At 34.8% G+C, this 12,633-nt stretch overlaps 1 protein-coding gene across 9 annotated transcripts in view; it reads left to right on the plus strand.

Moving 5' to 3' along the window:
• The window catches only part of KLHDC1 (kelch domain containing 1), a 94,583-nt gene that overhangs the window by 49,110 nt on the left and 32,840 nt on the right, over nucleotides 1-12,633 (plus strand). For 7 of the 9 annotated variants that reach the window (XR_007128476.1, XM_047735486.1, XM_047735487.1 and 4 more), the window contains exons 2-4: nucleotides 8,801-8,871; nucleotides 9,346-9,499; nucleotides 9,892-10,010. Coding sequence is in view for 8 of the 9 variants with exons in the window: in XM_047735487.1 (XP_047591443.1) it covers nucleotides 8,801-8,871; nucleotides 9,346-9,499; nucleotides 9,892-10,010 (344 nt within the window). In the remaining variant the exon portion in view is untranslated. The remainder of the gene's footprint in view (nucleotides 1-8,800; nucleotides 8,872-9,345; nucleotides 9,500-9,891; nucleotides 10,011-12,633) is intronic. The other 2 variants (XM_047735488.1, XM_047735481.1) reach the window with 1 other exon arrangement.

Consider the following 12,633-nt stretch of genomic DNA (forward strand, 5'->3'; position numbering starts at 1 on the left):
TTCTTTTGTGACTTAATTCTTTTAGTAAATGTATGTGTTTTAGATTCACACATTGCTTGTATTTGGCTAGTGTGCCCTTGCATGGCTGTACCAGTTTTGACTTGATGTCAATTCTGATTCATCAGTTTCCATGCTGCCTGGTTGTTAAATATCTTGAAAATCACCCCTGAATTCACTCACTTGATGTCTGTCCTGTACAATATTCTTTTGTGTGAATTTACTGCAATTTATCTATTCCACTATAGTTGAATATTTGAATTTTTTTTTGTATTGTTAACGAGTGCTAGACTGAACATTTTTATAACATGTCTCCTATTTATACGTGCACAAGAGCATGCATACCCTCTAGGGCACATACCAAGGAATGGACTGCTGGGTCACTGGGCATCCACATCTCCAAATTTACTTGGAGACGTCACCGTTTCCCAAATATTTGTATCAATTTGCACTCCCATCAGCCTCCTCCTTGCTCCACATCCTTGACAACATTTGGTACCATCTAGCCTGAAATATTTTGCCAATCCAGTGAGTGTGACATATTTCATTGTGGTTTTATTTGCTTTCCTATGATTACTATTACAGTTAAGTGTCTTTTCTTATGAACTATTATAAACTATTTGTATTTCCTCTTCTGTAAAAATGGCGGTTCATATCTTTTGCTCATTTGTCTATTTGGGTTATTTGTTTTTTTCAAACAGATTATAGGAATTCTTTAAGTATATAATTGTGTGAATTGAATATGTCTTCTCAGTTTGTAGCTTGTCTTTGGGCTTTCTTGATGATTGTCTTTTATTCAACACAAGTTCGTCATTTTAATGTAATTTCAGTCTTTTCCTTAATGGTTTGTGCATTCTGCATCTTTAATCAACAATATGGAAATCATAAAATTTTCTATATTGTCTTCTAAACAGTTTTCAGTTTTGCCATCCTTGTTTCAACCCTTTTTTATTTTTTTATTTTTTAAAGATTTTATTTATTTGTCAGAGAGAGCGAGCGAGCGCGAATGCATAAGCAGGCCTAGGCGGAGAGAAAAGCAGGCTCCCTGCCGAGCAAAGAGCCCGATGCGAGAAATCCCAGAGCCCTGGGATCATGACCTGAGCTGAAGGCAGCGGCCTGACTGAGCCACCCAGGTGTCCCACAACCCTTTTTTAATCTTAATTTTTTGTTTCCTTAATTGGTTTAAGATAGGGATCCAGTTTTGTTATTTTTTCTATATGGATAACCAATTGTCTTTGTGTCATATATTAAATAGTTCCCCCTTTCCGTGCTAATGTGCAAACTCAATCTATCACACATCAGCTTTTCATGTATGTGTGATCTGTTTTTAGGTTCTTTATTATATTCAAGTATATCTTTATTCTTTTGACAGAACCACATTATGTAAATTACAATAGCTTTATTAAAAGCTTAAATGTTTAAATGTTAAATTAGAAGTTTAAATACCCACTCTGTCTTGTTCTTCAGGAATATTTTGGCTTTTTAGAGCCTTTTGTGCTTTTGTAGTTTTCTTTACTATTTATTTTTGCAGTAAAATATGTAAAACTTATAATTTGCCATTTTAGCCCATAGTTTAGTGTGCAATTCAGTGGCATTAATTACATTCATAACATTATACAATGTTACCTCTGTCTAGTTCCAAAATTCTTTATTTCTCCAAACAGAAACTCTGTATCCATTCTGCAATAACTCATACTCCTTTCCTCAGTCCTTGGTAACTTCTAATCTTTTTGTCTTTATGAATTTGCCTTTTTCTAGATATTATAAAGAATTGAAATAATACAGTATTTTCTGAGTCTGGTTTATTTTACTTACCACAATGTTTTCAAGGTTCATCTGTGTTATAGTATGTATAAGAACCTCACTCCTTTTTATAGCTGAATAAGATACATTGTATGTCTGTACCACATTCTGCTTTTCCACTCATCTGTGGATGGGATACTTGGATTGTTGCCATTTGTTGAGTACTGTGAATAATGCTGCTATGAAATTGGCATACAAATAGCTGAGCCCCTATTTTCAATTCTTTTGAGTACCTAGGAGTTGAAATGCTGGGTCACACGGTTATTCTGCATTCAACTCTTAGAGGAACTGTGTAATTGTTTTCACAGTGCTTCCTCATTTGTATTAGAGTGAGATTGTCAAAGTACCCTATTGAAATTTTATGTTACTGTATTTAATCATTAGATCATAGGAGGGTGACAGACATGTTGTGGAATTGAGTCTTCTCCAGTTATATAGTATATCTCTCTACTCAGGATTTCTTTTAATGTTTTTTGATAAAGTTTTACAGTGTTTTCATAGGGATTTTGTATATCTTTTGTGTATTTATTTCTTTGTATTTTTTATTTCTATTGTTAATTTTTTTCTCAAATCTTTTTTTTATTAATTTTATTTTTTTATAAACATATATTGTTAATTTTTTTATAACTAAATTTTCTGGGTTTTGCTGGTGTTTTGAAATACAATTGACCTTGAATACTTTTGATTCTGGCAAGCTTTCTTAATTTACATTATTTCTCATAATTCATCTGTTAATTTTCTTTTTATTTTCTATGTAGATAGTCATATAATCAGCAAGTGATGACAGTTTTGTTTCTTCCATTCAAATTTTATTCCTTTAATTTTCTTTACTGCACTGGTGGACCCAAAGTACAATGTTAAATAGAAGCTGTTTTTTTTTTTTTTCTTGTTTCTAATCTCAGAAGGGTAGTTTTCAACTATTAAGCATTAAGTTTGATGTTTGTATTAGTGTTTTGTTTATTTGTTTGTAGATAACCGTTTTCAAATTGAGGAAGTTTTCTTCCATCTGATTTCCAATGAATGGCTGTTGAATTTTGGAGAGTGATTTTTCTGCATCATACTGAGATAAACATATTTTTTCTCCTTTAGTCTTTTAATAGGATAATTTATAGTAATAGGATTATAATGCTAAACCAATATTGCATTTTCTAGGTTAAATATAAGTTAATATAATTTTTTAAAAATACACTACTGGGTCCAGTTTGCTAATTATTGAGGGAGGATTTTTTTTAAATTTTCTTTTTTTTTTAAATTAACATATAATGTTTTATTAGCCCCAGGAGTACAGGTCTGTGAATCATCAGGCTTACACACTTCACAGCACTCACCATAGCACATACCCTCCCCAATGTCCATAACCCAACCACCCTCTCCCTCCCCGCCTCTCCCCAGCAACCTTCAGTTTGTTTTGTGAGATTAAGAGTCTCTTATGCTTTGTCTCATTGAGGGAGGATTTTTACATCCCTTTGTAAGTGGATTGGGTATTGTTCCTTCTTTTATTTTTGGGATGGTTTTTGTAAGAAAGAGTTAATTATTCTTTGAATGTTTGGAAGACCTCATCTGTAAAGCCATCTGGTACTTTGTAGGGGAGGTTTTAAATCTCAGATTCAATCTATTTAAGGCTATGGATTGTTCAGATTTTCCTTTTTTTTTTTTTTTTTTTTTCTTGAGTCAAATTTGGTAAGGTTCCCTCACCCCCACCACCAGCCCCAGGAATCTATTTCATTTAGTTTTAAATTTTCTTGGCATAAATCTAAGTTGTTCATAATACACTCTATTTAATCTCTGTAGTACTTATAGGTATATCCCTTTTTCTGTTCCTAAAATCATTTAATGGCAACTTCCTTTCTTTCCTTTTTTGAATAATTTTGCCAGAGGTTTATCAACCTTCTGAAACATCAGCTTTGGTTTATTTGGTCTTCTCTTTTGTGTTTCTTTATTTCATTAATGTCTGCCTTTCATGTCCTACTTTCTTTTTTTTTTTTTTAAAGATTTTATTTATTTATTTGACAGAGAGAAATCACAAGTAAGCAGTGAGGCAGGCAGAGAGAGAGGAGGAAGCAGGCTCCCTGCTGAGCAGAAAGCCCGATGTGGGGCTCGAACCCAGGACCTGGGATCATGACCTGAGCTGAAGGCAGCGGCTTAACCCACTGAGCCACCCAGGCGCCCCTTCATGTCCTACTTTCTATTGGTTTATTATGTTGTTAGTTCTTGAACTTCTGATGTTGGATGCTTAACTCATTCTTTTTGAGATTTTTAAATTCTTTTAAATACTTAAAATTCTTGGGGCGCCTGGGTGGCTCAGTGGGTTGAGCTGCTGCCTTCGGCTCAGGTCATGATCCCAGGTCCTGGGTTTGAGCCCCGCATCGGGCTTTCTGCTCAGCAGGGAGCCTGCTTCCTCCTCTCTCTCTGCCTGCCTCTCTGCTTACTTGTGATTTCTCTCTGTCAAATAAATAAATAAAATCTTTAAAAAAAAAATACTTAAAATTCTTTAGCTGTCTTCCTCATTTTGATGAGCGGTATTTTGTTATTTTATAATCCCAATATTTCATACTTTCCGCTATTATTTCTTATTTGACCCATATGTTTGGGAAAATATTTTAAATTTCTATGTTATTTTTATGGTTAGGTATCTGTTATTAATTTCTGACTAATTGTGTTATACTCAGAATGTGGTTTATCTTTGTTGCCAGTCCTTTGGAATTTGTTGAGGCTTGCTTTCAGGACTAGCATGTGATCAGTTTTCATAAATGTACCTTAGTTCTTTTTTTTTTTTTAAGATTTTATTTATTTAATATTAAAGCATGCACACAAGCATGGGGGGAGGGCAGGCAAAGGGAGAGGGAGAAGCAGGCTCCCTGATGTGGGGCTCTGTCCCAGGACCCTGGGATTATGACCTGAGTGCAAGGCAGTTGCTTAAGCAACTAAGCCACCCAGGTGCCCATATACCTTTGTTTTTATAAAGAATATATATTCTAATGATCTGGTGAAGTGTTTTATATGTGCCTATTTTATCAATCTTGCTGATTGTGTGGTTCAAATCTCTTATATCCTTCTTGATTATTTTATTTCCTATTCTATCAGTGACTATAAACAGGCATTAAAAACTCCTACTTTGACTAGATTTGTTAGTTTCTCCCTGTGGTCCTGTCAGTTTTTACTTTAATGTATTTTAAGCTATCTAATGTATATATGACTTTAGAATTATTTTACCTGGGTAATTGAATGTTTTACTATTTTGTAATGATCCCCTCACTCTGTAGTAATATTACTTGCCTGAAAATCTGTTTTCTCAATACATCTACACCAGTGTTCTTTTGGTTAATGTTTACATGGTATACCTTTTTCTATCTTCTGATGGTAATTTTGTGTATCTTTGTATTTTAGATGTGTGTGTTATAACCTGAAAATAACTGGATTTTGTTTCTGTCTAATCTGACACTCTGTATATTTTATCTGAAGAGTTTATTTAGCCAATTTATACTTAATGTGATTCTGATATACTATTTTGACCAGATGTGGGGTTTTTTTTGTTTGTTTGTTTTGTGTTCTGTTTTTGTTTTGAGAGAAAGAAGGGGAGCAGGGGTGGGGTGGGGGAGGGGCAGAGGGAGAGAGAGAGAGAATCTTAAGCAGGTGCCATGTCCAGTGTGGAGCCTGATGTGAGGCTCCATTTCACCACCTGAGATCCTGACCTGAGCTGAAATCAAGAGTTGGTTGCTTAACTGACTGAGCCACCCAAGCTTCCCCAGATATGTTTTATATTTGCCTCTCTCTGTTTCTCTTCCTCCTCCTTCTCAACTTTCTCATTTCAAGGATTGTTTAAGGGGGTTTTTGTTCTCTTTACACTTTTTTTGTCTTTGTGTAGAAATTATGATTTATTTCTAACCATGTAGTAGCTACTCTATTTCAACATGGATACTTGGCAAAGTTCAAAGATAATAGTTTTCTTTCTTCCCAGAGAGTTCAAGTACTTTAGAAAATTTCAAGTCCAGTCACCCCTTTCCCTAGGTAGTCTTATCCTGTTTCCCTCCCCTTAAATTAAACATTAAAAAAAAAAGTTTAGCCCTTTTTATGGTCTAAATTTACCCACACATTTACCTATATCTTGTCATACTGTTTCTTATCACATCTCAGATCTTTAATTGCAGATCATCTTTCTTTTGTCTGAAATAAGACAGCTATTAGAATTTCTTTAAATGAGGGTTATTGGCCAACTGTCTCAACTTTGGTTTGCCTGAAAATTTATTTTACCTTGGTTCTTAAAATATATATATATTTTTAAAGATTTTATTTATTTATTTGACAGAGATAGAGGAAGCACAAGCAGGGGGAGCAGCAGAGGGAGAGGAGAAGCAGGCTTCCCACTGAGCAGGGAACCTGATGTGGGGCTCCATCCCAGGACCCTGGGATCATGACCTGAGCCGATGGCAAACACTTAACTGACTCAGCCACCCAGGTGCCCCTAAAATATATTCTTTTACTGGGTATAGAATTACAGGGTGACAGTTATTTTCATTAAACACATTGGCTAATCCTTGGTTGTTCCTAATGGGAATTCAGTCATTAGTTGCCATTTGTTTGAAGGTGATTTGTTTTTTATCAGGCAGTTTTTAAGAATATATATTTTTCTTTGATGTTCTGTTATTTTACTGATGTGTCTTGGTATGGATTTCTGTTTATGTATGCTTAGAAGTTGTTAGGACTTCCTAGATCTCAAGGATTGATGATGTTCAGCAGTTTTGCAAAATTCTCACCCTTTGTCTCTTCAAATATTGCCTCTTCCTCATTCTCTCTATTACATGCTAATGAACTTCTGATTAGACTAAGTTCTTCTCTTTCTTCATGTCTCTTAACTTCTTTTTTTATATTCCATCTCTCTGGGCCATATTTCCAGATTACTCGGTTAACTAATTTTCTTTTTTAGGGTCATCTTGACAGAACAATTTTAGTGGGATGATGGGTTCAGAAGCCAGATTTATCTGAATTGATGAGAAAATGACAGATGAAACAGTGGAGACATTCACTATAGTTAAAATGGAAGTTTTGTTGTGAAGAGAGTCAAATAGGAGAAGGAGTTAAGGGAGGGTTTATTTGTTTTAAAGGTGAGTGATATTAAGGCATATTTGGATATCTATAGGAATGATCTAGTAGAGAAGGAAAACTTGATGATGTAGAAGGGAAGGGATAATTTAAGAATGAAATGTCTCAGAAAAAAGAATCTAAGTCCAAATTTTTCAATTCTTTGATTCATTTCTTTTGTACCACCCCATTTAAAGATTAGTGAAAGAGGTTGTTTTGTTGTTTTTTTTTTTTTTAAATCAGGCTGAGATGAGCCTGCTGTCAGTTTAACAAGTATTATTCATGTATCCATTCACTCAATCAATCAACAAACATTACATTTGCCTTTTATGTGCAGTTACTGTGCTGGGCTCTGGGAACAGAATTAGAACAAGATAAACATGACCCCTGCACTCACGAAGCTATGGGTTAGTGGTAGTAAGTGGATGTGATACAGACAAAGGACTTGGACGGGCAAATAGAGTACTGTAGGAGAGCATTTAATAGGAACCTTAATCCTTTACCCTTATTCTAGGAGATTACAGAAGCAACATTTAAACTGATTTCCAAAGAATGAGGAGTTAACCAGGCAAATTCTGGGAGAGCATGTCAAGAAGAGAGAAGTGGACAGATAAAGGCCCTGTTGCAGCAAGGAATTTGCAGAAATTTAGCAACTGAAAGAAGACTAGAGCATAGTGAATGAAAAGCAAGATGAGATTTGGGAGGGTAGCAGATGCTATACCATACAGAATCAGAAGAATTGTAGACTATCCTGGGAGCAGCTGGGAAGCACTGAAAGGACTTAATAGTGACAAAATCTATTTTGTAATATTTCTGTAGTAAAACTGTGTGCATGAGGCTGCTGGAGCCTGATGCCGTTAAACCTTAGAATCATATGGTTACTACATTCCTTCTTACAATTATTTGCTTACTTATCCATCTAATATGGCTTCTACAACCAGACATGAATGCAGCTTTCCTTCGAATTAACAGAATGATTTTCTGCTCTGTGTGTGTGTGTGTGTGTGTGTGTCTGTCAGTCTGTCAGAGGGATAGTGGTAGAAGTCAGACACTTGGCAGTCAAGATACTATCTTTTATAATTTAACAAACCAATGAGAAAATAATATTTAGCATATAAATAATATATGCATCATATAGCTTTAAAAATTCTTAAACTGCTATTTTTAAAACTAGCTTTTTTGAATTATTTTACAGACTAATAAATTTGGGGATTTGTATAAGGATTTGTTTTAATCCCTAAGTTTTTAGACTTAATATAAATAAGATTGTTTCTCTATTCTTTTTTCTCTTTTCATCATAAATGTCAGAATGTACTGTTCTGTTTATGTTATCAACTTCTTTAGAGATTATTCAGATTCTGAGTTGTCACTTTGACTAGGTAAATTTATCTTGATCCTTAGAGTCTATATTTAATGAATACCTAACACTATGCCTTGCACATAGTAGGCACTCAAAAATATGTTCAGTAAATCAAGATATCTGATATAGTGCTCTTAATAGACCTTATAAAAATTTCCTTTCTTAATTCCTTCCTTTTACCCAAAACATATTGTACTTTTTTGATATTCCTTTTCTTCCTGACTTTGTAGTCTTTGGTGTTCTGCTCAGAATGTTATTATTTTGCTATTTTCCCTTACTCAGAATCCCTTTTTTAAGGTTTAATTGCCCTGAGTCTTTTCCTTGAGACTCATATACTTGCTATTTTGTATTCTAGACCTTTCTTGTTTGCCACTTGTTCTTAGAAGATGTCTTTTTTCCCTTCTTTTTTGATCTATCTTAATTTAAATTGAAAAACCCATCTTGAAGCCTGTTTATGTTTTTCTATTTTGCAGCATCTTAATTGCAGTTTTCCCATCCTGAGGGACTATTTAATTGTTATTGTGTAATTGATAAACATAATTTTATGTATTCTGTTTTTAGTCTATTGAAGACAATGAAGTGTATTTGCCTAATGATGAAATTTGGACCTATGATATTGATAGTGGGTTGTGGTAAGTAATTTTCAATTGCAGAATGTCCAATCTTAATATCGTTTTAAATATTTTCATAGACTACAGGGAAATTAAGACCAAACTTAGAACATACTGCAACATTTATTGTCTCCCTTTCTTTTTCTTTGAATGCTTTATTCTCTCTGGTTCTTTCTTTCCCTTGCTCCCTTCCTCTCTTTGCTCTTTGCCATTTGCCATTCCTCTCAAGGCTGAGGCTGCCCCAGAAGGCTTTGCTTTGTTCTACCAATTAATTCCCAATTCTAGTGATATGAGAAGATTCTGCAGTTTTTCTTCCAATAGGCTGAAAAATCTTTACCATGGATCTTAAAGAGTTTTTACAGTATTGGCTACCATGGCATTTCAATTGTAATTGTCAGTGACAGTTGTCATTGAAAGAGTACTCATGGAGTTCAAAGGGAATTTTTAATTTGCCTTTCTAAAAAGTCATGGAATTCCATGTTATTCTTGCTGCAGGACCATGCACCTCATGGAAGGAGAACTCCCTACCTCCATGTCAGGAAGTTGTGGTGCTTGCATTAATGGAAAGCTGTACGTTTTTGGAGGATATGATGACAAAGGATACAGCAATCGAGTAATACTTTCTTTCAATTCAGGAATGCAGCAAAATGTAATATTTAGTGTGTCACTTAATCTCACAAGTTTCCACATATTTAAAAAGATAAAAATAGAAAATCTTGAGCTTACAGGGTTTTAAAAATAGAGTGAATATACAGCCATTGTATTCTTCTCTTCTTCCATGTCTTTCTGCTTCATAGTTAGCTCCACGCTTAGTTGGTGTCTTATAGGGCAGAGCATGATGGGACAGGATCCATTTCAGGATGTCTTACATGTCATTTTTGCTTCTAAAACACAGTCTCATTTTTATTAACTTTACAATGAAAAAATCTTACTTTTAAAGAGAAAAGAGTAATATTATTAATTCTTGGATCACATATCCCTCAGACACAGACTTAATTTTTAAATGCCCTCTCTGCTAATGGTGTTCTCCTCTTTTAAAAGCTTTATTTTGTTAATTTGCGAACAAGAGATGGAACCTACGTTTGGGAAAAAATCACCAGTTTTGAAGGACAACCACCCACACCACGTGATAAACTTTCTTGCTGGGTATATAAAGACAGGTAATGCAGCAAAATCATCTCATTAACTACACTTAAGTAAGGGTTATCACTAGAGGCCGAAATAGAGAAAACTTGAAAGTCTGGATTTTTTTTCAAGGTGTAATTACAAACTTGTTTTGACCCTGTTGGTAAGGGCAGTTCCACCTCCTGGATAAGAGCCATGTCATAAAGATAAGCATCGTGAAAGCAACTATTTGTTTTTTTAAATAAACTTATCATTTAATTAAACTTCCTAAATAATTAACACATTCACATGGTTCAAAAATTGAAACCGTATTAAAAAGTTGGTAGTGAAAGGTCTGGCTCCCACCCCTATCCCCATCCACTCTGTTCCCTTCCACCATGCACAAATAATCTTGTATTCTTAGAGTAGGTGTTCCCAGACTGGTCTGCCATTGGAATCACCTGGGGATTTTTTTTTAAATTCCAAAGCCTAGGTGATACCTCATACCAATTAAATGGTCATCTCTGGGGTTATGATATTTTGAAACTCCTCAGGTGTGTCCAGGATGCAGATAGTTTGGAAACCACTGCCATCAGTGTTGCCTTATGCAAATAGAAGCAAATACGTAAGAGTGTATGCATGTATCCCTTTTTTCTCTCTCTTCCTTACACAAATGGCCATGTAGTCTGTACATTCTTCTGCACCCTGCTGCTTCCATTAGTTAACGGTATACCATGGAGATCTTCATCTTTCTGTATCCTGAGTGAGAAAGCTGATTTCGTTCCTTCCTTCCTCTCTCCCTTCCTTCCTTCTCTTTCTCTTTTCTTTCCTTTCTTTCTTTTAATAGCTGCATAGTATTCTCCTTTGAGGATATACCATAGTTTATTTGACCTTTCCCCTATAAACAAAATAATACTTATTTCAGTTCCTTTGCTATTACAAACTATGCTTTAATGACTATCTGTGTGTGTGTGTGTGTGTGTGTGTGTGTGTGTGTGTGTGTGTATGAATGATTGCAGATCTATCCATTGGATAAAATGAGCTTGCATTTATGACTTTGGCAAATGTTTAGTTTGCTAAAGCTGTTGTAACAAAGTTCCATAAACTAAGTGGCTTAAACAACAGAAATGTGCTTTCTCATGTTTCTAGAAACTGGAGGTCCAAGATTAAAATGTCAGCATGATTGACTCCTTCTCTAGGTTTAGAGGAAGCATCTATCCCATTCCTGTCCCCTAACTTAGGTGGATTTGCTGGCAATCTTTGATGTTCTTGAGCATGTAGAGTCATCACTCTGACCTCCACCTTTATGTTCACAGAGTGTTTGCTCTGTGTATGTGTGTCTGTCTCCAGTTTGTCCTTCATGTTAGGACACCAGTCATACTGGATTAGGGCCTCCCCTAAGGACCTCATTTTAACTTGATCACTTCTGTAAAGAACCTGTCTCCAAATAAGTTCACATTCTGAGATCCTGGGGATTAGGACTTCAACATATGAAAGGAGAACACAAACCTATAGCAATAGATTCTGCCAATTTTTCCTCCTTAGAAGTGGGGCCATTTTGCATTCTCAACAATGGAATGCTTGTTTCTCCATAGTCTTGCCAAGAGTTTGGGGGAAAACTCCAATTGTTTGTTTGTTTGCCAGACTGACAATGAGAAATATCTCAGTCTTATTTTTTCATTTTCACTGAAAAATATTTTTTGTGGGTGTGAATGTATTTTCATATGTTTAAGGACAATTTTTATTTCTTTTTCTCTGTACTGTTTGTATCCTTTGCTAATTATTTCCTATTTGAGTTTTCCTTTTTATAAACTTGATTTCTAGGAGTTATTTATATATTAAGGAAATTAGTGTTTGACCATGATACGACATGACAATATTTTTCCAATTTGTCATTTGTCTTTTGAGTTTACTTAATGTGTTCTGCATGCATTAAACAGATTTTTAAAACTTATTAGATAAATTTAGCAGTAATTTCCTTTTTTATCTTTATCTTTTGTGGCTTCCTGATCTTGAAATCTTGATTAAAAGGTTATACATTAATTTACCTATATATTTTCCTCTAGTACTTTTATCATTTTATTTTTTTATTTTTTAAATTTAAATTAAATTAAGTAACATATAATGTATTATTTGTTTCACGGGTACAATTCTGTGATTTATCAGTCTTATACCCAGTGCTCATTGTAACACATATCCTCCCCGATGTCCATCACCCATTTACCCCAGCCTTCAACCCCTTTTTTCTTATTTTTTACATTTAAATTGTAGATTCATTTGGAACTTAGTCTGTGAATAGTTATGAGATATGGATCCAGGTTTATCTTTTTTTGAATGGCTACCTGTCTGTAACTCAGTTATTTCCTTACTTTTATCATATATTCACCTAATTTTCACTGGTATTTTGATCTGAGTTTTCTATTACATTGATCAGTTAATGTACAAATACTTCACTAGTGTAGATATTGAAGCTTTACAGAACATTCTTTTTTTTTTTAATTTATTTATTTGTTAGAGGGAGAGAGAGAGCACGAGCACAGGCAGGTGGAATGGTAGGCAGAGACAGAGGGAGAAGCAGGTTCCCTGCCAAGCAAGGAGCCCGATGTGGGACTCAATCCCAGGATGCTGGGATCATGACCTGAGCCGAAGGCAGCTGCCTAACCAACTGAGCCACCCAGG

This window comes from Lutra lutra, chromosome 7 (genome assembly GCF_902655055.1).
Source record: "Lutra lutra chromosome 7, mLutLut1.2, whole genome shotgun sequence".
NCBI classification, from domain to species: domain Eukaryota; kingdom Metazoa; phylum Chordata; class Mammalia; order Carnivora; family Mustelidae; genus Lutra; species Lutra lutra.